This window comes from Notechis scutatus, chromosome 1, assembly GCF_049901735.1.
Source record: "Notechis scutatus isolate UNSWTSFEM ecotype Mainland chromosome 1, rNotScu1.2, whole genome shotgun sequence".
Classification (NCBI taxonomy): domain Eukaryota; kingdom Metazoa; phylum Chordata; class Lepidosauria; order Squamata; family Elapidae; genus Notechis; species Notechis scutatus.
Window position 1 is genome coordinate 211,560,206 of NC_142009.1, and position 23,086 is coordinate 211,583,291.

Sequence of the window (23,086 nt, forward strand, 5' to 3'; positions counted from 1 at the left end):
AGGGAAACAACAGCAGAATGGCAACAGATAAGGTTGACTGGAGGGGAGAGGACATGCCCTTATTAGGCTGGAACAGCCAGTAAGTGCCTCTCTGATCTTGCTTGCTACTGTTCACCTGATTTTCCCTCTGACATATTGAGTAGCAAAGCATAACAGATTTTGCACACTTTGAGGCTGCCCTTGATGGTATTGGAATAAGGAGGAAAGTTAAGCTTTGTTTCCCTCATGGGCAAGGTCAATGTCATGAAGATGCAGCATGAAGATGATTAAACATAAGTCAAAAAAGGTCTTCGGTAGCATTTCCTCCATAAAAACTCATTCCACCTCCCCCAATACCCCTGAAGAAACCTAATACAGGATACTCCAAAGATGGAGTCTTATCTAAACATTCTCTCTTCTTGGAAAGCATCCTTCTGTCAGGCATTCTTATATGCTTTATGTAGACTAACATATAGAATATGGAGAAGTGGGAAGGAAGGAAATATTAGGCTTTATTTCTGTTCCTGCTCACATCTCAATGATTTCAGAGATCTTCCTTTGCAAACATCCAGTTGTGAATGTGGGTATTCACACTTTATCAGGTACCAGAAGGAGCAATTATTAGAAAGAAGGCAGAAAATTTGGTGAATTCCTCTATTTTGGACCAATCATGACCTGTTCTGGTGGCATCCCCCCTCTGGTGTGGAAAAAATGGAAGAGCTCAGAATGATAATAGCATTGCTGACAGATTATCCCCACAGTATATATTTTAAATTTTTTTATAAAGAGGTCATATTCATGTTGTGATTGTGGAAAGATATACAACTGTATGAAAAAAGCAGTCAAATGTCTATGTAGTAGGTTGCTATTGACTAATTATAGTAGTTTTAAAGCTTAAAGCCTTATAAAAAAAGGTCCAAGTAGTATCTGTAGATAGGGGAAAATAATACTTTTGGCAAGTATAAAGTTTTTTTTAAAAAAAAAAACCCTTCAGAAATGTATTTCTAAGCTGAAGAGAGGTTTGATTTTTCACGGGTAGAAGTCTTGCAGCCAAATATGAAGGAGGCTAGCATTGTAATTCAGTATCTGGAGATTCATAAGGCACTTCCCCATAGATACTCATGCATGAACATGTGCATAAACACATATTTCCACAAGTGTCTTTAACATTGTCACAGAATTCTGCATAGTCAGTCTCCAGACAATAACTCTTGCAACTGATAATGTACGTTAAAATTGGCATCCAGTAAGTCCTTCCAGCCCACACCCACACCCCACCATCAGAAATGATGAGGCTTCTTAGATGAGAAGTGAAATATTTTCTTCTTCCTCCTCAACAAAAAAATCACTCCAGTTGCCTTTTAAAGAAGAAAAAAACCACCTTTTAGTCAACCATGATCTGGATGACTGGGAATCTCCACAGACATCTAACAAGTATGTTATTCTCGTAGCACTACAGTTGTTTTCACAGTGAATCAACCCTTCGCCCCAAAAGTAAATGCTCAATTTAAGGATAGTGAAATGATAGCATATACTGTAATGGAATCCCAGCTTTCACTTTGGTAGTTTTAATTTAAAAAATAATAATTTATATGCTGCATATCTTGTTAGCCAAAGCAAGTTGATAAAACTAGAGAAAAGGTAACAAACTGGCATTAAGCGTTGACTTAAGCTGGGTGGGCAGAGCCCCAACAGGCAGACTGAAGCAAGACTGGTGCCATGGGAGACCATCCTTCCCACATCTCATTTTCTCTTGCACTACAGCTGTACTAGAAAGCTGCACACTGTATTACTGAATTGTTACAAATGCTGCCCATAGTAGGTGCACAATAGCTAAAACATTATTAAAGACTCCCATGAAATTTGTACATAGATTAATTCAGGCGTTTCATATAGTTGGCATGCACCAGCACATCTCAATAACATTTTTCCTTAAATTTATTGTTCCCATGCAGCATGCTTATTAAGTCTGCATATAAATCTTGTGTTTACCTCTCCACTATATTTATAGATGCATACTGTCTCATGATTACAAATTGTTTTTCATGGGTGGGCCTGTGTGTTCCTCAATCTCAGGTCTCTAACAAAGGTCAGGGTGTTTGAGAGTTCTGTACAGTATCTTAGTTTGTTCCTAGCAGTGCACTCTTCTGGGCAGAGAGCTCTGATGTCTTTCCTGGGATCTGTTGGAGCCACTCTCCCAACTTAGGAGTCACAGGCCCAAGTGCCCCTAGCACCACTCTGTGACCACTTTGGCCTTTACTTTGGCCTTTCCAGTTTCTCTTTTCCATTTCCCTTCTCCATTTTCTCACATTCCTTCTTTCTGATGTTGCTGTCACTTGAAACTGCTATATCTATCACTACTGTTGCTTCTGGTCCTTGTCTACTCTCACAATGTCTGGTTGATTGGTCGATACCTTTCTGTCTGTCTCGATCTGAAAGTCTATAGGAGCTTAGCTTTCTTAATTCTCCACAATCTTTTGTGGGATCTCCTGTCTAGACCTAGGAGAGTCTAGCTCCTATTCTGTATACAATGCCAGCTATTTGGTTGTGTCGTTCAGTGTATAATATTCCTGCCAACTATGTGTTGGACTGTCTCTGAGGCCTCTCTGCAGAACCTGCACTTTGAGTCATGTCTAGTGTGGTAGACCCCTACTTCTGTGGATCTGGGGTTTAGTACTTATTCTTGTGCTATTATGATCAGTACTTCAATACTATCTTTTAGTCCAGTTTTTTCCCACCCACTGGTAGAATTACTCAATATCTGCCATCTCAGCTATCTATTGATGGCACATCCCATGCAAGGTCTTGCACCCATGGCACTTCTTCTGATTGATCTTCCTTCCACATCTGCTGCTGTTTAGGCATTCTTAGGCATTGTTGATATATTCCCGATGTATCTGTTTCTCAGGCAATGTAAAATTGATTTTAGATAATAAAATCAGGTAAATGGTAATAAAACACAGAGTAAATATTTTTATTAAGTTTTGCCCTAATGGGCATTCCATTTCTGTACTATCTTCAGGTTTCATCCATGACAGTGGCTTTGAAGTTCACCACAACCTGACTGCCCCCTTTTCCCCTAGTGCATAGTCTCTGGATGTTGGACATGGGGTAGAGTTTCCAGGTCTTTGGCAGCTTCCATGACCAGCTCTTTATACCAACAAGGCATCTGATGTCTGGCAGAGTATATATACATTGATGGAATGGATCTTGTGCTTCCCACTGAACTGGCCCTTCCAGACCAGACTGATTCTTTGGTGGTATTTGGATGTTGCTTTCTATCTCATAGTTCCCATGTGACTGTGAGATACCAAAGTACTTAAAACTGCTCTGTATGTCCACAGTGTGTCCCATTTGTATATATATTTTGACATAACACACAATACCACAGGAACAATATGAAAACAAGTTGAAAAATCCTAATAAACTAAGCACAGAGCACTGTTTGGGAGGAATGCTGTTGACAGAATTCATTATCTGAATGAATGGTCGCATCCTAGTAGTATTAGATTTGTAATATACTGAACGTAGTACAGAAGCAGAATGCCCATTAGGGCAACACTTGATAAAAATATTTACTCTGTATTTTATTACCATTTTACCTGTATTATCTTAAATTGATTTTACATTGCCTGAAAAACAGATAGAACGAAAGAGGATGTAAATGCATGCTAGAAATATTCTTTGAATGTTATTCCAAAAAAATATATATGCTGATTTAGAGATGGATATTGTAGAATTTACTTGAAATCTTAGATACTATACAAAAGCAAGAACAACAATAAAATTTCAAACTAGCTTTAACATTTTTGGCAGCTTATACTATATGATATTTAAAAGCCAATACTAACTTAGGTAGATAAAGATTTTAATAGAGGCTCAAATTTTAAACATACTTTATTTATTTGATTTTAATGCTTAAATATCCTTTTGTTAATTATTCAGTGTGGTTTAAAGAAATTAAAAAACTGGGGTGAGTTCAGACTTCTACTGGATCCATCAGGGAGAAAGGGAAGAGTTCAATCATTTCTTGCCAATTTCTGCAAATGAGGACACTAGCTATGTTAGGCCAAAACAGAATTAGGGAACTGGCAAACTCTCATATAAATTACAGTGCATTCTCTTGAATGGCGTGAGAGATAATGCAGGGGAAGAAAGGAACTGGCAAAACTCAATTCCTCTCCCTTTTCTATCAGAGTGCATCCACTGCAATCCTGTGACTTGAGCCCTCCCACTCAATTTTTTTTTACTGTCGCTCTAGTTAAACTCATAAGCGAATCTAAACGCATCAGTATTCATTCATTCGAATAAAACCATTCAAAGAAACCAGAAGCTAATAAGAGAAGAACAAAATGTTGCATTACTATATTGTAAACTATCACATTATTCAGAGGTGTAAACAGAAGGACACTGGAACACCTTCTTTTTCCCTGTCCCTCCTTCACATCCTTCTACTCACTGATCCCATTTGTGCCTCTCTAAACAATGGAAGCCATGTCATGCAGAGCTTGAGCGTAAACACTAAAATATCCATTAAAGACTGAGCAACACAGCCTCCACTATTCAAGAGAACAGTAATTGAGGAATATTTCAGAAAATCTGAGGTTCAGAAGAGGGAGCAGAAAGATGGGTTGCATAAACTGCCATACTAAGTTATTGCACTCCACAACCTGACTGCCCCCTTCAGAAACTTTAACGCATTGATGGTACAATTCTGGGCAGTTTTACTCAGTTAAAAGCTTGGGTCCCAGGTAAGAGTGTATGGGATTAATAAATAGAATGGAATATGACACTCTGCATGTTTATTCAAAACTACCTTCTACTGTATGAAGTGGGATAACATCTTATTCTGTAGGTGAGTCCTAAATCTTATTTGGGTAAAATCAGAAGCATTAACCACAAGCTTTGCTGTTTCTATTGAATTTAGAGGCTACATTCAGTTTTTATATCTGGTCAAATACAAAAGATTATATTTCCTACATATTTCCTGCTATCTAGTATTTTGTATTTGCTACAGAGTGCTTTATTTTATCATTACCTTCATCATTACCATCACCATTTAAGATAATTATGGTCATGTTATTGTTTGCCAGTTAGAGTAACTTAGTTTCTTCCCAAAGTATAGTAATCCTCTAACCTTATTTTTACATATTTTTACTTTCATCTTCCAGTATTCTGCTCTGTATCCCAAATCTGTTCTGGAGAAACCTCACAAAGTCTCACAATAGATAGCAGGGTGCCCAGGGCAAAAGTCCACTTTATGAATGGATTCCAGTTCTACTGGGAGATAGAACTGGATTGCAGTTCTTTGTTTTTAGACAAAAAAGGTTCATTGCTTCAGTACCTTTCTTTCATGTTATTGAAACAATCAAAATTCAGGTGATCGTATTTTTCAATTCACAGCTTCGTTCATCAATAAGTATTTTGTTTAGGCTTAACAGATAGGATCCATTCAGAGCAAATACTAATGAATCGTTTTCTCCCATGAAATTCATTATTCCCTATTTCACCCCACACCCCACCCCAACAGAAAATGTCCTTGAAGTGTGTTAGGGAGATTGTTGTTGTTTTTTCTGCAACCAGAATATCAAGTAACAAAGGTTTTTTTTCCTTTGTAGAGTTTTGTTAAATGGTAGTGCCTTAGATGAACATAATATAAGATACTTCTAAATATAAATAATTTTCTTTTAAAAAATAATGATCAAATCAATTTCACAAACCCTTCATATTTTTTCTTAAGGCAGAAAAGACAGGCCCTCTCATTATTTATCTTAAGAGTGTGACAGAGTTCTGTGGAGAAGAATACTGTTTACTTCAGGAAAAATAATCATGGGATTTTGCTCAAGCAACAAAAGAAAAAGAAATGATTCACTATTTCAAAAATCATCCTATGTTCAAAAAACAGAAAGTTTCCCAGAATATATAAGGAAAATAAAGGCCTTCCTTATTATTTTAATTTTAAAGGGAGAAAAAAAAATCAAACGCAGTTTATACCTTAGCTGTAATATTCAGTTTGATGTTTCCATGAGGTGATTTTACAATTCTTATTGTGAGGCTTTCCTCATTTCACCATGCCTTTACTTCATTTAGCTAAATGAGATATTGAGACTGTGTCATTAAAAAAAGAACCTAACTGAGAAGTGATGCCAAATTTTGGACAACTATGGGATTCAGGGATGACACTGGTGTGTGATGATGCATAGAAGTGTGGATAGCAGGTCTTCTGCTGGAAGACATAATACATAATTATACTTTCTCATAGTTACTAGCATGTAGTAGAGGCAACTTAGAATAGAAGTAACTGACAGGCAAAAGATAATGGAGGAGAAAATAAACTAAGCTGTATAGAAATCAAAACATTTTCAGTGGTCTCCCACCTCTGCAAAATAAATAATATTAGCCTGCTCTATGCATTATCAGGTATCTAGTTTATGGAATTGACAAGTAACCCAGCTTTACTTTTTGTTCAAATACATTATTGAGCAAAAATGAGCAGGAAATCTACCTTGATTGTGCACAGTAGTAGCAAACAAAGGTGTCAATAATGAAAAGGGAGTGGCTCTGTAATGCTCATTATCCATAGTTTTCTCCTCTCTCTTTTAATAAGTAACCACTTTCAAATGAAAGAGGAAAAAATATGAGAGTCTGACAGGAAGGGTTAAAGAAGTTCTCTTTTGTCTTATCTGTGGATGAGGCAAATGGTCAGAAAGTTCCACCCATTCTACAGCATTTTATGAGCAGACCTATGTAAGATTGTGCAATACAGGGACATCATTAGATGTTATGAAGATAACAGTTGGGGTTGGGCAGGAGATTGTCCAAAACAGCCTGATAGGCTGGATTAATTCCATTTTCAACATTTAGAAAACTGGATTCTAACTGGAAACCTAAACCACTACTTTTCCACATACCTGCTATCCAGTTTTCCAAAAGGACTAGGTGCAATTTATCATCAACTACGTTTAAAAAAATAAAGATATCTGACTTGTATTGTTTAATTAACTTCTAGTATTTAGAAATTTTTTGTTAACCACAAAATATTTTTGGGAAAATGAAAAACTTGAAAATGTTAACCTTCCCTCTAAGCTGTTATGAAATGTATTCAACATTAATTGCTTACTTCCACCAATAATTTCTGAAACATCTAACAGTGATAAATTATTAAATTTCCATGATAAATAGTATGGATTATGAGTTCACATTGATTAAACAAATTGAGGTATCTTGAAGATTTAACATGTGAACAATTGGAAATTATTCCCCCATGTTTTTTATTTCATCTTTTTAATTAGAAACAAGCTTGGTTAGTTCTTCTGATCAGGGATTAGGTGTGAAATGAAAAACCTTGAGTTATACAGTTATCCTGTACAATTGACCCTGCTGAACTGTGTTCAATTCTCATACTAAAGTAACCATTTGTGTACTTTGCATTTTTCTTTTTATGTGTTGAATCATTTTGAAGGCATATTTTGTGAAGAAGAGAAAGCTTTTTATTTTTTTATTTATTTAGGCTAATCTGAACCCAACTGCTCTTTGCATATGACTCAAAGGAAGATGTTACTTCTTATGATTAACGGCTAATATGATCATTTCAAATTGGTGCTTATTCTAAAGTGAATAAAAATAGCTATACAGCATTATATTACTTCATTACATAATAAACATGAATTATGTTCATGCTGCACTTTTTAATATTATGTAAAAAGTACAATGAATCCTTTCAAAAATAATCCTTATATACTGTATGCATTATATGCAGTCTTAATTGCTGTACACATTGTTATAGTAACATAAGGGTATCTTGTTAAAGTACTTCAGCATTCACTTTCCATTGTGGTTCCATGAACTTTTTACTAGTCTCATGCAAATGCATATTCCTTGCAAACAGTATTTTTTCTCATGGTTCTTCATGAGAAAGCCCACCCACCAAATTATCACACAATTCCCTTCCGAATCAGAGAGTAAGCAACAGCAGTTCCACAAATTTAAATTTCCATGTAGAGAACCTGATCAAAGTTAAAGAAATGGCATAATAGAGTTTTACATGTTGTATAATTTCCTCTTGTGGCCAAGGATAAACAATTGTGGCCGTGTGTCTCTGTGTGTGTGTGTGTGTGTGTGTGTGTATTTATTTGTTTTAATAAAAGAATCATAGCTGACTTTTCAGAGTAGCAATTTTTAAGAAGCATTAAAATGGAAAACATTTTATGGTAAAGCCGTACAATAACTTTATAAAAGAACATATTTATGAATGTTTAACTATTATGAGCCTGAGCTGAGTCTTGTGATATCTCTATTCTCCAAATTCTTTCCAAGATAATTTTCAAATATATATTAGACAACCAACACCCCATCCCTATTGGGGATGGCATATAGGGGATCATAGGTTAGAGAGATTACCTGGGGGAGCTTGAGAGGTTCCAGTTCAGGGATGGTGATGGTGGTGTGGGTTGGAGAGGGCATGTGTGAGAGGGGAAGGATTCACAGGAGTTCATTTCTTTTCCTTCCTTCTTTCCTCCCTCCCTCCCCTTTTCAGCAGGTAGGTAAGGGGTTGCTGTTGGGTGGGGGAGGGAAGGAGGAATTTCAAGTCTAGCTGGGAAACTGTCATGGACATTGAAAATGAAGATCGCATGACCACAGCATCAGTGCCGCAGCCAGTAGCCCGAAGCAACCCAATTTTATTCTCTCAGAAGTTGAGGTACAAAATTGCTGCCCTACAATGGCTTCATTTCACCCAGTTAAAGGTCATGACAATAAGAGTTTTAGTAAAATATAGATAATTAAGAATGCGGTATTTCAGGTATTGTTTGCAGGAAAAGGCTTCTGTTCATCTACTGTGGGGAACCCATCTTTGTTTTCTCCAATCAGTCATTAGGAACAGAGTATGCCCTTTTGTGTATTTTAATATAGTTTCACACACAACTGTGGGCGAATGAAAATGGATGCCAAGTAAAAAAAAAAAGCATTTACTAACATTTACTGAAGCATTCATGCCTCTTTTGCTATTTCTTCATTTAAATATATACTGCATAGCATATTAATGCTTTTTATTCTTTTTAGCTCAAAGGAATTTTGGAAAGAAACTATGCAGGGTGACATGTTATTTAGAAATCATTAAGCATGTAAATTATAAAAACAACGTCCTATGAGTAGACCATACTTTGAGCATCCTATTTGTTAGTTTTATATCTAGCCTTTTTTTCAAGGAGCTTAAGATGAAGTTTACAGTATTTTCTCTTATAAATTTTCCCTTAACAAACATATGGGATAAGTTACAGTCATACCATCAGAAGCAAGAGTCCTTGGATAAAGGTGGACTTGAAAGTGGGCTGCCCACCTTCAGATTACAAATCTTAATTATTACTTTGTCATCACCTCTGGAGGTGAGTTGGACATAGGTGCAGGAGGGCAAAAGTGGAAATAACCTCATCTACCACTGGTGTCCATCACTTTCTGGTGATAGTCATCTAGTCATTTCTCATTTGGAGAAATATGTGTACATATTAAGGAAATGGATGAAAAAAGCATATAAAATTACTAATATTGAAGCATAGGGGCACTGTTGCATTCTTTGTTCTTCCCTTTCCTCTACAGTGGTTGCTTGAGCATTTGGAAAATAAGCTAAATATCTGAAGTTAGTCAAAGTCCATGAGGCAAGATCCAGATAATAATGATTTTCAGTCACTTCAGTAGGCCAGATTTGATCTGAACCAACGACCTAAAGGCTAAAGGCTACATATACTATTACTATTACTTCTGAGCAATCAATTCCCAGGATACACTATGTATCTGATATCCTGCAAGGTGGCCCTTATCAGCAAGAGGAGGCACTGATTCACACTAAAAGTGCATTAGTAAAATAATGATTTAAACATGAGAACCTCTGAGCCAAACTCTATTCCTGGAAAGCTGAGATTAGTAATAGGGTGAGATGAAGTCTCACAAAGTTGATCTGAATGTTTAATATATCACATTAATTATGCTTGTTATATTGAATGTTGCTTTATTCTTTTTTCATACCATTGCAAAAGCTGTTCCAAGTGTTACCAGATTTGTAGTGAAGGTAATCCCAAACCTGTATCTGGATTTTTTACGAAAACTGAAATATTTATATTAATATCAAACTTAGATGAGGTATTTGAAGTATTTCCTGAAATAGTTAACAAAATTATTTCAAGTAAACATCTCATTTCTGTATCTGCCAAAATGTGGGTTCAATTATGAGAACTGCATTACTGATTTTACATTGACTGTACTTCATTTAACATTATATGAAAATGTCACCCATAATATAAGGCTTAAGAAAATGTATGTATGTATGTATGTATGTATGTATGTATGTATGTATGTATATGTGTGTGTGTGTGTATATGTATGTGTGTGTGTGTGTGTGTATACACACACACACACACACACACACACACACATGCGAAATACCACTCACTCATCATAACAAAATCTCCAGAACCATAAAGCCTACAAACTTGAAGTTTGGCATGTATGTTCCTCTTGGCTTCTAGATGCTCACTAAGAAATGATTTTTCAAAATAACCATCAGAGCATTAGTATTTCGTATATTATTATTAACAGGCTCTGATGCTAAGGAGTTCTACTCCCCCTCCCCCACCTGAAAAGAAATTTGTTCCAAATGCAAAACACAAGCAGAGGAGAGTTTTCAGTTTCAGTTTTAGTTTCACAGCAGCAACCAGCTTTAGTCACATTGAGCTAAGCCACATCCAGGCTCCTTGCTGTCTCATTCTTGCTCACACAGCAAACACTGTTTCACTTTCCAAACAGCCCTCAACTCTCTCATACACTGACAGGACACCAGCCAGATGAATACCGATGGATGCTGGTAGGCAGAGGCAAATTTTTCCCCTTATTTTCCTCCCCCAAAATTAAGCCCGACCACATAGTTTCGTAACGAAGCACGTGTATCGAGCTAGTACATTATATCTTTGTTTGTAGAGTCAAGCAAAAGACTGAATCTTTTTTCTTAAGCTTGCTGCTCTATTGCAGTATATTTTCTTCTTTGATATACTCTGTATAATATTATCTATATTCTCAGGTGATCCTAAATCAGCCATTTCATTCGCGAACCAAATATAAAGTAACAGTGTTTGTTCTTGGACTGTCAGTAGCTTATTGATCTATTCATTTCTTCTTGGCACTAATACTGAAAGGACAAATAAATGTAGTTGCCTTTATTATATGAATAGCACATCCCATTTAACAATGGATACAGCAAATGTGTATATCTCTAAATTCCCTAATATATTAAGGTTTATCATATATGATAACGTAAGATTAAAAAGAGCAAACTATATGAGAAAATTGGGGGGGGGGTTGCATTATTACTAAACCTTTTTCTAAAATAACTGATAAAAACTCTTCTAGCAAAGAGGTGAAATTGGCATTGTACAGTCCTGCTGTGTTTTTAATATAATGTGCAGATTCATTGCCTCGTGCTTATTTTATGTACCTTTTGCAACTCTTCACAAAGTAGATGTAGCTAATATCTGATTGATTCTGGTCTGAGGGTATTGGATCAGTTCAGTTTAATTTCCGTTCTTCTTACTTTTATTAGGAAGTAATTTTAGTTTAAAAAGATCTATTTGTTTTATATGCAAAAGGTGATACTATTTTTCTACCATGTTTTATTAGCATCTGCTATGTGTATGTTTGTATGTGGTGTGTGAGAGGGAGAGAAAGAGGGTAGAACTTTCTCTTTCCTCCAATTCAAGGTACAGTTAAATCCCGAGGTTAAGAATTAATTCCATTCCTAATTCTGTCCTCAAGGTGAATTTGTATGTAAAGTAAAACAGGTTATTTTGTCAAACGTTTGTCTTGCTACATAGCAGAGAAAAATGGGAGCTCAATGTGACTGAACATGGAAGATACTGTTCTCCTTCCACAAGCCACAGAACCACTGAACACGCCCCCAGTGCTTTCAGAAACCACTGAAACAGGTTGCACAATATCCTAAAAATGCACACACTACTTCATGATGCAGCTTCAGTGATTCTTCAATTTGCTGGGGAAAGCACTGTTTGCCATTTTGGTCAGAACTCATTGCCAAGTCAGCCATCTGCAGGTAGCCTGTTCATAATTTGGAGTTGTTTGTAAGCCAGAGGTTTACAACTTGGGGACTTCCTGTATAAAAGTTCCCAATACAAAAGCCTATTAAAAGAGACAATACATCTCTTTATGTTAATTGAATAATAGAGGTCACTTTCATGCCACTGAAATAGCTGATACATATTTCAATCTGTGTGTAAACATTTGATAGACCAGTATTTCTGACTCAGTTCAATAGGGGACGTGTTTAATTTATATAAAACACAGTATCTAATTCCCTTGCTATAGATGCATTGGCCTCTGTGTGGTATATTTGTCAACATATATGGACTGGTTTGGAATGTCAGTTTTTCAAACCAATAATGTAAAAGAGACAATAGCAACATTTCAATATCTTGCAAGGAGTTTTAATTAAAATCTGATTCTATGCAAACTGAAAAGGTGCCATCCAAAGAAACTAGGTATCCCTAAGAACACTGAATTCAAAATATTTTTGTCTTATATTCAAATGTTCCAATGATATTAGAAAGGCTTAACCTATCAGTCTTATCCAAAATTGTTGTCTGTAAATTCATATGTAATGAAGTTCACAAAGATAAATATTTGGCTTTCTTGGCAAAGATGTCCTTAAAAAATAATTGCTAAAGAATGGAAATGTAAATTACTCTGAAAATTTCAAACATACTTTACATGTACAGATTCCAGAATCAGCTTCTTAAAATGTAAATGGTGTTTTGCAAATTGAGTCCTGGTTGTCTGAGCTGAATCGTTAAAGCTATGATTTATCCCAAAATTGACTTTATTATTGCATTTAATTATAATGGAGGATTAAGCCCAAAAGTATTTGACAAGCTATTTCTTTTCTTACTATGAATGTTAGACAGCCAGTAATTGACCATTTATAGTATGGTTAACAATTTTGTTTATTTTTGTAAAGATTGTGTTTCTAATTCTTATTCTCCTGTTCTTAAATTGTTACAGAAATTGAAGCAACCTGAGGAAATGAAACAAGATTCTCAAAAAAAAGGATGTCTAAAGTTTGCTTTGAACTCTCATTAAATTTAATAGCAACCGATATATTTTGTTGGGTAGGGGGAGAACAGTGAAAACAAAGTTGAAGGACAAGAAGAAAATGGAAATAATGAAGAAATGTCTCTACATAGTTCTTGAGATAGAGAACACACAGAACCTTTGACAGTTTCTTTGTATGATATCTTCTCATGCAGTGCAAGCTCATACAATGTTTAAAGATATTCAATAGCGACAAAGCACTTAATGGAAGAACTAAATAAGATCAGTAAATATATTGAGAGTTGCTAAGACTCACCATAGCATCTATCTTGGTGTGATCAAACAATGAAGAGAGGAGACTGCATCCTTGTGAAAAGAAAGAAAACACAATACCTGTAACAGTTGTAACTTTTAAAGTCTTAATTTGCACTTTCATGAATTATATTGTACAGAAGTTGTAAAAATATTCTTTGACAAAGAAAAATATATTTGTAGAAAAACATGATAGCAATAAACACTAATTTGTGCCATGCTTCTGAATGGCACATTACTAACTTTAAATACTGGTCTTAATATTAACAAAATTAGGGATCATTTTTATAAAATAAAGTTTTATAAGCATTCTAGTCTTAAAATTGTATGCAGCTGAATTGCTTTGTTTGCCAAAATTGAATTTGCCAAATTACATTAAAACCACTTGGATTACATTATACAACATAAAAATGCTGTTTTAAACTAAGGTTTATTCTGAGTTCAAACATTTCCAAAAGATACTCCATCTGTAGTCTTCTGTCATTGTTATATCTTATGCTAATTTAACATGTTTTCATATTTTATCTTAATGTTATTTCAGAATCATGGAGAAAAGGCCATTTAGATTTGTAATTTACATGTTAAATTTTTGTAATAAGGAAAAAATGGTGCTAGCAAAGAAATTTGTGAAGTTTTTTTTCCTACAAAGACTGTTTATATGTGAGGGAAATGTCTATTTCAAAGGTGGAGTGTTATTTTTTCTAGATGTGGAGTATTTATAACAACTTTTGTACAGCAACCTGTAATCTAGCTATGTTTGTGATACTTAGTCATTTTACTTCATTTATAGCAAATTCCTATTCATTTTTCCTCGAAGTATGATGTACTATCAGTGTTATTAAAATCTTTGTGCAATGTTACATTTTATGTTGTTTTCAAATATACAGTACTGTCATGGTGGGCTTCATTCTCTCAGACTTTTATAAAATTTATTTTGGAATTTATTTCTGAATAAAAGTCAAATCACATCTGGATATTCAAATATATATGGCAAAATAGTCATTTCAACAAAGATTAATCTAAAGGAATGAGTTAAATTTAATTACACATTAAAAAAACAGCCTAGAAGTAGACTAAACATATTTTTTATTTGCATAACAGGTAAGAAAGCAACAGAAAAATGTAGCAATGTTTCCATAGGGGGGAAAAAAACAGCCAGATGAAAAGTAATGATGATAATTCTCCAGCCATTTCCGTTCTCCAACCACACAGATTTAAATGCTCCAGGACAAAAGAATGTGCAGATAGTTTGGTGAATTTGCAACATGGGAACATTTGATGCTAAATTCATAGCGCTTTAGCATCTGCATCCTCTTGGGAAAAAATGGAGAGCGTTGAAAACAAAAATCTCTCAAAAGACGAGGTAGGCAAAGCCCATCAGCTTTGGAATATTAGTTATAATGCATATTTTAAAAATGTAACACTCTTGTGCAAAATGGACTGTAGGATGCTGTCAGCCAAGTCAAGCACCTATCATCCATCATCAGTCAAACAGAACTACACCAACTTCATCTTTTCTTCCTTAAGGATTTTGTTATGTCAAAAAAGAAGAAGATAAAAGAACCAATGACAAAAAAAACAAGGTTTTTAACAAAAAGTGTCTAGGTGCCCATAATATCAAGTACTGAGGCCTTTTCTGGAAACTCCCTACAGAAATCCATTTTTACCCTACTAAGCATATTTCATGGGTGCTTTTAGTGAACAACTCCCAACTCTGGTACATTTGTTCATTCTCCGCCCCCCCTCTTTTTTCCCACTGCATACTCCCAGGAAAACACAAGGGGTTTACAGAAAAATGACTTAGAACCATTATAAATTTTAGCTTCCATGCATAGTATCTCTGTGTTATGGGACTGTCCCATTTGTGTTATCTTCCATTTATAGATTTTCCAAATTACCATTTTCTTGTGTGTTTTGCCCAAAACATTGACTAAAGAGAGAAAGATGGCACTTTTTAGGTTGCCTTTCGTGGTAATAATAAATTTACTCTGAAAGCATCTAATGTGACTTCACAATAAAACCTCACTTTGAAGTCTACAATGCAAAAAATGGAACACGTCTTAAAATTATGTGAGACTACTATACCACATGATGAAACCTTTAGCATTTTTCCCATTTTGCAGTTTACATCAGCAACAAGTTTCTTATGAGCTAGTCCATGTTTTAAAGTCTTGTTTCAGAAAATAACCATTTTCTCCTTATTAACATCAAGTCACTATGTGTAAGCTTTATTCCACTTCCCTTCCTTTCCTGATTTATATAATCAATTCAGCCTTGAGCAACCATTGGCATATTCCTGGTGGAAGTATAGATATCTATGCCCTAGGAAGAACGTTGTGAAATATACACCACTGCTTATTTGGCTGTGTGTTTCAAAATATGCCCTTCGTAGTACATTTAATTAGCCAGGTCAGGGCAGCACTGGCAACTAAGATGCTGTAGCCATTGGATAGATCTCAAGAGCTGAATTAAAGGACTCTGATACAGCAGGTGACCTCAGACCCATGAAAACACATTGTAATGCCACATTATTTTTGTTGATCATTGGTTTCATCTCGGATGAATGGTTCACAAGTCACATAAAGCTATGAAATACATATAACCATGGCTTGGCTCATCCTGTAGGTTAACTCACTGACAAATAATGCTATATATGGAAAGTATACACCCCGACTCCGGTGATGAACATCTCTTGATAACTTCCCATGATGACCCCGACAAATACTGGGCAGAAATTTTTAATTGACTTCATTTAAAGATAACGAAGGAAAAAAATCCTTGGGGATTCGTTCTTTCATGCTCGCCTTTTCCTCTGCAAAACCAGACCAGACCAGAGGCTCCGAGTTATGGGCACCAGGTGGAAACCGCCTCTTCTCCAAACGGACGTCCTTTTGCGGCCAGTGAAATTAGTAAAGGAGGCCTGTATAGTCAGCCCCGCTCCTCTGGGTTTAAGGAAGCCCGTGTGAAAGGTTGTTTGGCTGCTAAATCGTTGCCTCGCTCGCTCATTTTCTCAGCCCGGCAGAGGGAGGCTAAGCTGGCCGCACAAACTTACCAGCTCCCAAAAAGGCTATTATGGGAATGGGAAAAGCTAAGACCCGCAAGGCGCGCGTTTCTCCCTCTTTGCCCTGACCATTTGTACCCTAAGGAACCTCGCCTGGCTGAAAAGTAAGGCGCGAATGGACACAGGGAGACTTCCAACGGGCTCTTTATTCGCGCTTTTGAGTACCTTACTCGGGGTCTCGCTCGCCCGTTCCTTTCGTTTATTCCCGTCGAGCCAGTCCTGAAGTGTGTTATGTGCCGCCACTTGTCCCCCCCTAGATGTTCTCGAAACATCTCGATGTGTCCGAAGCCACCGGAGTCGAAGTGTAAACTACTCCGCGTGTAAACCTACTCATAGATACCATAACATGGGTTGGTATTGAGGTTTTTTTTTTTTTTTTTAAAGGACCTTGCTACACCTTCCCTATGCATCAACCCCACCCCCCGATTTTCTCTCGATCTTACACACATTTCCTTCTCCAAAAAAGATTGAGCCCGTCCCCCTTCAGGCGCGTGGTCACGGAGGCGCAACCGGGCGCCCCTTTCGCCTCCCCACCCCCTCTCTCTCTCGTAACCCGGGTCGCCTTCAGCGCTGTCCCTTGCCCGCGAGAGGCGCGCATTTGGCAGCTCCGTGCTCAGAAGCGCGGCTTCCTCGTTGCTTTAGCTGAGTGACTGAGCGCTTTTTAAAAAGAAGGGCCGTCACTGATTTCCCGGGCCTCTCCGCTGTGACACGATTTAGAAAGTAAGCGGGGCAAAAGGGCGAGCGGAACCCGAGACTTGTTCCGGAAAAGTCGGAGGAACGATCGGCTCGTTTTAACCGTACAAGAGACCCAAGCGAGGCGCGTTTGCACGGGTTGTGCGCTATTCCTGCCGAGCTCAAGTAACCGCGTCCATGCGCGAGCCCACACACGTCCTTTAATCCTTTAAGGCGGGGAGAACGGGCGAGAAAAACTGATCGTCGCCCGCCTTAATGGCCCAAAGCACTCGGAAGCAGCCGGTGGAGCGCAATGTTAATTAACCGTTTCGGAGCGATCTCGCCTGTTGCAATTTTTTCAAGCCAAAGGGGCTTAGGAGGCGCATGCGCACTCAGGAAAGGAAAAGGTCGGATGGAGAAAGGGGCGAAAGAGCGTGACAGAAAAGCGAGCCAGCGCGAGTCTGTGAGTGTGCGGGGCTTGAGAGACGATAAAGGAGTAACCAAGCGTTTAAAATGAGTATCACTGCCCCTAAAATAATACGCCGAACAAACGTCAGCTGTCCCTGAGAAACTAAAGAACCGTTAGACCCATCTCGTGTTTGGATGGGAGACCTCTGAGTGATCCCAAGTAGGGTGTCTAAACTGGAAAAAAAGCACCACTTCCATACTGTCAATAAGGTTCACCCATGATATAGCACCTGAAGGCGAGAGAGACTTTACTGCTGCTCTTCCCGCGCGGTTGCCTGTTAAATTGGCCTCTCTTTCCCTCGTATGCATAACCCGAAGGGGTTGCAAGGCTTCGCGGGCAAGGTGGCGGGAAAAATCCACGGGAAGGTCAGTCTGGTTCCTCCTCCGCAGCTGGTCCGACCAGACGTCTCCAGGCGCAACGTCGTCTGTGCCGGAGCGTGACGGCTCCCACCCTCTTCCCCAAAGTTTCTTTCCTCTCCCCCGCCTCAGAAAATAAGGGCTGGGAGAAGAAGAAAAAAAGGGGGGGGGAGAAGGGTGACGTGGCCCGACGAAAAGGGAGGGGGCCTGCGCGAGGCGGGGGCGCCTCTCTCGCGTTCCCTCGCGCTCCTTTTTCTTGGCGCGGCGTCTTCCGTGGTACTTTCAGTCTCTTAACTCCGGCGACGCTGGAGGGAGCTCAAGCGGGAAAAGGGAAGAGCCCGGCCAGGTTGGCGATGCGGGCTCGGGCGTCGCTTGCTGCCCTCGGAGCTCCTCTCCGCAGCGGCGGCGGCGGCTGCAGCAGCGCCACTCCGTCCGAGCCGAGGTGCGCAGCTCTCCGACCTTCGCCCGGCTCGGGCTGTTGCTGAGACCGCGCGTTTTCCTCGCCCGCCGACGCCACCTTCACCTCCGACGGCGGCTCCAAGAGGATGTGGCTCCTCGCCGTGACGACAACTTTCTGGGGATTGTTGCTGGCGCCAGGTAAGCGCGTGAGGGAGATAGGCTGGTCCCCTCTCGCCACCTTTTCCTGCCTCTGGCGCTTCGCCTTCTTAGGGGAGGAAGCCCGCCGAGGCAAGGGATACCTGGCAAAGTTCGCCTGTTCCACTCCGAGCTATCCCGAGACGACGACGACGACGACGAAGACCGCGGTTGTTCCTCAGCCGCTTGGCTGCACCCTGACTCGCCGCCTGGTTTGAGCCACGGGCGGCAGCCGGGTGGACGCGCGCGCCTCGCATCCTAACAGTTGTTGCAACAAGCGCAAGGGCCAATAAGGCTTTTTGGGTTGTTTTTTTTTCTCTTTCTTTCTCTTAAGCGGGAGACGGTGCTTCATTACAGCCGCCCCGGCTGGGAAGGCGTGAGGGCAAAGCTCGAGGTACCCCAGTGGCCGTTGTCCCCTTCCCCTCTTTCCGGAAAACAGCCCCCCAGCTTTTTGCTCGTCTCTGGACCCGCGTCGCCAGACGGACGGCTCAACTTCAGGCAGCTGGCAAATCTGCCGGGGCTAAGCGCCGCCACCTTCCTTGGCCCCCTTTCTCGGCTATTCCCACTCGGGGCTGGGAAGAAAAGGCGAGCGGGCTTTTTAGCGAGTTATCCTTCCCCGGCAGCGGCTGAAGAAGCGGCTGAAGCCCGTCTGGCCCCCTTTCCTCTAACGGAATGGGGGGGGGAGAACTCCCCAATCCCTTTCCCAAGTAGCCGAAGGGAGCTTGTTATTCATAGTGCTTGGAATATTGTAGCTTAATATAGCTTGGGGATGGCTTTGGCTCTCTCTTTCTGGCCTTTCCTCTCCTCCCCCCCCCTCCCCAATTGAGTGGGGCAAACTCATTTGGGGAATGAGGATCCGGAGCGGCTCCCCCACCTCAAGTCAAGGTTAAGTGCCGATCTTCTCCCGTTAGGCTCTTCAGTGAGAGCGGACCGCTATGGGTGGTGGAATCAGACAACTTCATTTATAGCGAGTCACCCTTTGAGCCCGAGGCTAGCTTTTCTTTTCTCTTCGGGAGCTACCCTAATGCAACCCTGAGCGCATCTTGAAAACGGGATTAATAGAAGGCGACCCTCCTGCGTTTTGTTTCCCACCTTTCTGTTCAACAACGCCGATGCCCGTCCTCCCCGGCGACCACAGGTACTCGATTCATTGCCGGGGCAGAGCTCCAAAAGAATAGTGAAATACCTGAATGCGTCTCCTTGCCCTCGCCTTAACTTCCAGAAGGACCTCGTTTACATGATAAAAGAGGTGAACTGAGGATGCTTTGCAGCTGTTAATTGTGCATAGCAAAATAGTAATTAAATCATTTGCAATTAATTGGCAGTTCCCTTTCGCACGGAAAAGCTCTGGAGCGTATAAATTAAGAACTGCTCCCAGGTCCACTCTGCCCCCAGCGCCGTTCGTTTGCTTTTTAAAAGCATAGCGCTTAAAAAAAAAAAAACTCTTGAGGAGAGGAAAATCGGTGAGCAAAACAAATCAATTTTGTTACAGGTCCTTATTGTTCATTCTGCCCCCTGCTGGATGCAATTTAGGCTGATGCAGATGCAGGTGGTTATGAAAACTTAGAAGCAGAATAACTCGTGAAGAAATCACATTCCGCGTGTGGTCAGCATTTGCAAAAGACCAAGGCCAGACCCCAATGCAAGAATCAGTTAATATGTGAGAGTCAAGGGGCATTGACACATTTTTTAAAAAAGCGATTTTTTTTTAAAAAAAGGGAGGAGGAAAACTTGGCAAATCATACAATCTTTAGGCATTTATCCATAAATTAAGTTGATTGCAATGTAGCATTAGAATTTGTTAAAACTTATGCTATCTACCTATGAAACTTTCTATTTTAGGATTTGCTCTGCAAATACAGTGTTATCAGTGTGAGGAATTTCAGCTAAATAATGACTGTTCGGCACCAGAGTTCATTGTGAATTGTACTGTGAATGTCCAAGACATGTGTCAGAAGGAAGTAATGGAAAAAAGTTCAGGTAAGATAAATCGTGCTAATTACTACTTATAATGGACAGCCCTCTCTTTGCATTTTCTTTTCTATCTAATTCATATTTAGAAAATATGAGTTATTTGGAGAATTCAAGCGTATCTTCATAAATAATGTAATTTGATCTAAATATACAGATTACACCTTTCACTTCCTCTAAAGTATATAACTGGGTAATAATGCTGAAATTACTTTAATAAAACAATACAAATTTTAGGCCTATTGCAAATAGTAGGAAAGGAATAACAAGTTCATTTAATTTCATCACAGTACAAGTAATTACAAAGAAAATGTACTGAATTGGTAGCTCTTTTTATTTACTCCATCAGTTCATGAGACTTGATGTTTGATCTAGGCAGGGAATAGCTATGGAAATTGAGGTAGTAATTAAAGTGAGACTAAGAAATGTGCTTATGTTTTACAAAAAAAGAGAAATTTATTTCAGAATTTTCCACAAAAGGTTTAGATATTCTAAATTTTAGACAGAGTACAAACAACTTTACAGAAATAATGGATAAAATATTTGCATTTTCTATATATCAGACAATTTTTGGGTTAAAGTGTAAATTTGGAAGAAACAAGCTGATGTATAGAAGTTCTTCTTTCCAAAGATAGGAAATATATATAAAAGTCAAAATGCAACAGCTTCTTAATCCATGCAGTTTCATTTGAACTTCCAAAATGAGATCAGGCTTATTAAAGCAAGATAATTGCATACATGGAGAATACTCTTATGTGATTGACCTTGGAGAAGAATACCAGAATATAGTTGCCAAGTACTTTGTTTATGCTTTTTGCTCTAGCAATGGATTCATATTCCTGATAGTTTTGCAATAAATCTGATAATGATATAAATAAATAGAATTGTGGGTAGTTGTTCCTGGTAAAAAAATACCAAGAATGATTAACCAATCATATATTGTGATTAGGGCAAGATTTTCTTGAAATACAGTGCCATGATAACAATTACTAGACCTTTATACTGTATATCTTCTTCATAATATTTTTGCTTAACTTGTAAAAATGAAAGGGAACTGAAATTCGAGTAGATTCAGCAAAGTACCGTACAGCCCACTAGTGTCAAAATACTTGACCTACTCTAGAGGCCAGACAATTGCTTATCATCAATATGCGCAGTTGAACTTTGACTTGTTCCAAAGAATGAAATAGAGGTCAGGTCATGTTTATAACTCTCTGAAAATGAAGGGAACAAAGTATTGAGTTCAAGCACAAAGTTTCAGAACACTAATTAATCCTTTTACTGTCCTTATATTTATATCTGTACTGAATTTTAATGAAACCATACTATTTTGATGTATTTTTTAGTATTTATTTCAAGTTTGGACACATCTAAAAATACACATTTTGTTCGAAAACTAATTAATTAAAAAGAAAGATGACATTTGTAATGGGCTAAAGATATTAAAAGAAATCTTCGTAAAAAAAATAATAACCCCCTTGAAATGTTGAAATGCTACTTTTCATTATATTATTTGTAATAGTGCTCTTTTGGACCACAACATTTTACCACAAGGTACAGTTTTAAATTCTAACAGCCTTCCAGGAATCATATTAATAGTCTTTTAAGTTCAAAGTTATCAAGGCATAAAATGTGTGTCAGCAAAAGTGCTTTATCTTGAACCTTTTGGAAAATTCTATTCTACATTTTAAAAATAAGATTTACAAATGAATTTTCAAGCTAAGTTACCATGACAATATTAATTTCAGAGTTAGAACTATTTTAAGTGGTCCTTCAAACTTTTAAATTGAACATAGTGTGTCTTTCCAACTCTAGTTAAATTATTTGTAATATTTTCCATAGAATAGGAACATTGTTAATTACTTTTTTCCTTTGGGATTTACCAAACTAAGTAAGAATACTGCTTCATTTAACTTTAGAACTTATTTTAACAATTATATCATACAGCTTTTATTTCATAAAATATTATTTTAAATGATTTATTTATTCAAATTTATTTACCACCCATCTTGTGGTTCAAAGCAATTCTGATGAAAATGAACTGAAACTTTGATTTTAAAATCAACGCAAATTCCTACTTTTAACATTAGAGATTCTTTGACAAATTAAGATTTTACCTGAACTTCTCTAATCTGAACAAAAGGTGACTTAGTTTTCAGTAAATCAGCAGGAGAAGCAAATATATTCTAATTTAGTCCTATTAAAGTCAGTAAGAGGAAGGTTGTGATATTTAGTGTATTACACAAAGAAAATTACTCAGTAGATTTAACTTCCCTTTAATGTCCCTAAGAAAGAATTTGGACGAGCAAAACAATCAATGTTTGGCCTTAATTTGATATGAAAGTATTCAGGATTCAGGTCACTTATAGTAAAGTAACCATTAATACTCAGTCAAGTTTATTTCTTTCATTTTTTGATCACAGAATATAAAATAGACAAAACAAATTTCAGTAATTTTATATTTGTAATATTAGGTGTTAACATTAAACATATAGAGCATAAAATATTATAAACTAAAATCTCCAAATAAGTAATTGTATGAGTTTAAAATCTATGTATTATATTTTTATATAATAAAATAAT

The 23,086-nt window shown here is 37.9% G+C and overlaps 2 protein-coding genes and 1 long non-coding RNA gene across 7 annotated transcripts in view; 2 read left to right on the forward strand and 1 right to left on the reverse strand.

The window, feature by feature from the left end:
* Positions 1-14,240, forward strand: part of NCKAP5 (NCK associated protein 5) — a 711,275-nt gene extending 697,035 nt beyond the window's left edge. For all 4 annotated transcript variants that reach the window (XM_087950139.1, XM_087950137.1, XM_087950138.1 and 1 more), the window contains one exon: positions 13,039-14,240. Coding sequence is in view for 1 of the 4 variants with exons in the window: in XM_087950137.1 (XP_087806263.1) it covers positions 13,039-13,055 (17 nt within the window). In the remaining 3 variants the exon portion in view is untranslated. The remainder of the gene's footprint in view (positions 1-13,038) is intronic.
* The window catches only part of LOC113410723 (uncharacterized), a 58,986-nt gene extending 41,667 nt beyond the window's left edge, over positions 1-17,319 (reverse strand). The window contains exons 1-2 of the long non-coding RNA XR_003370703.2: positions 16,607-17,319; positions 13,385-13,434 (exon numbers count right to left, since the gene is read on the reverse strand). This is a non-coding gene — a long non-coding RNA (uncharacterized LOC113410723). The remainder of the gene's footprint in view (positions 1-13,384; positions 13,435-16,606) is intronic.
* An 848-nt stretch (positions 17,320-18,167) lies between these two features.
* LYPD1 (LY6/PLAUR domain containing 1) overlaps positions 18,168-23,086 on the forward strand; it is a 68,914-nt gene continuing 63,995 nt past the window's right edge. Inside the window, exons 1-2 of one of the 2 annotated variants that reach the window (XM_087950141.1) lie at positions 18,168-18,535; positions 20,375-20,512. In XM_087950141.1, coding sequence (XP_087806267.1) covers positions 18,484-18,535; positions 20,375-20,512 — 190 coding nt within the window. In that variant the 5' untranslated portion in view covers positions 18,168-18,483. The remainder of the gene's footprint in view (positions 18,536-20,374; positions 20,513-23,086) is intronic. The other variant, XM_026665395.2, reaches the window with a different exon arrangement.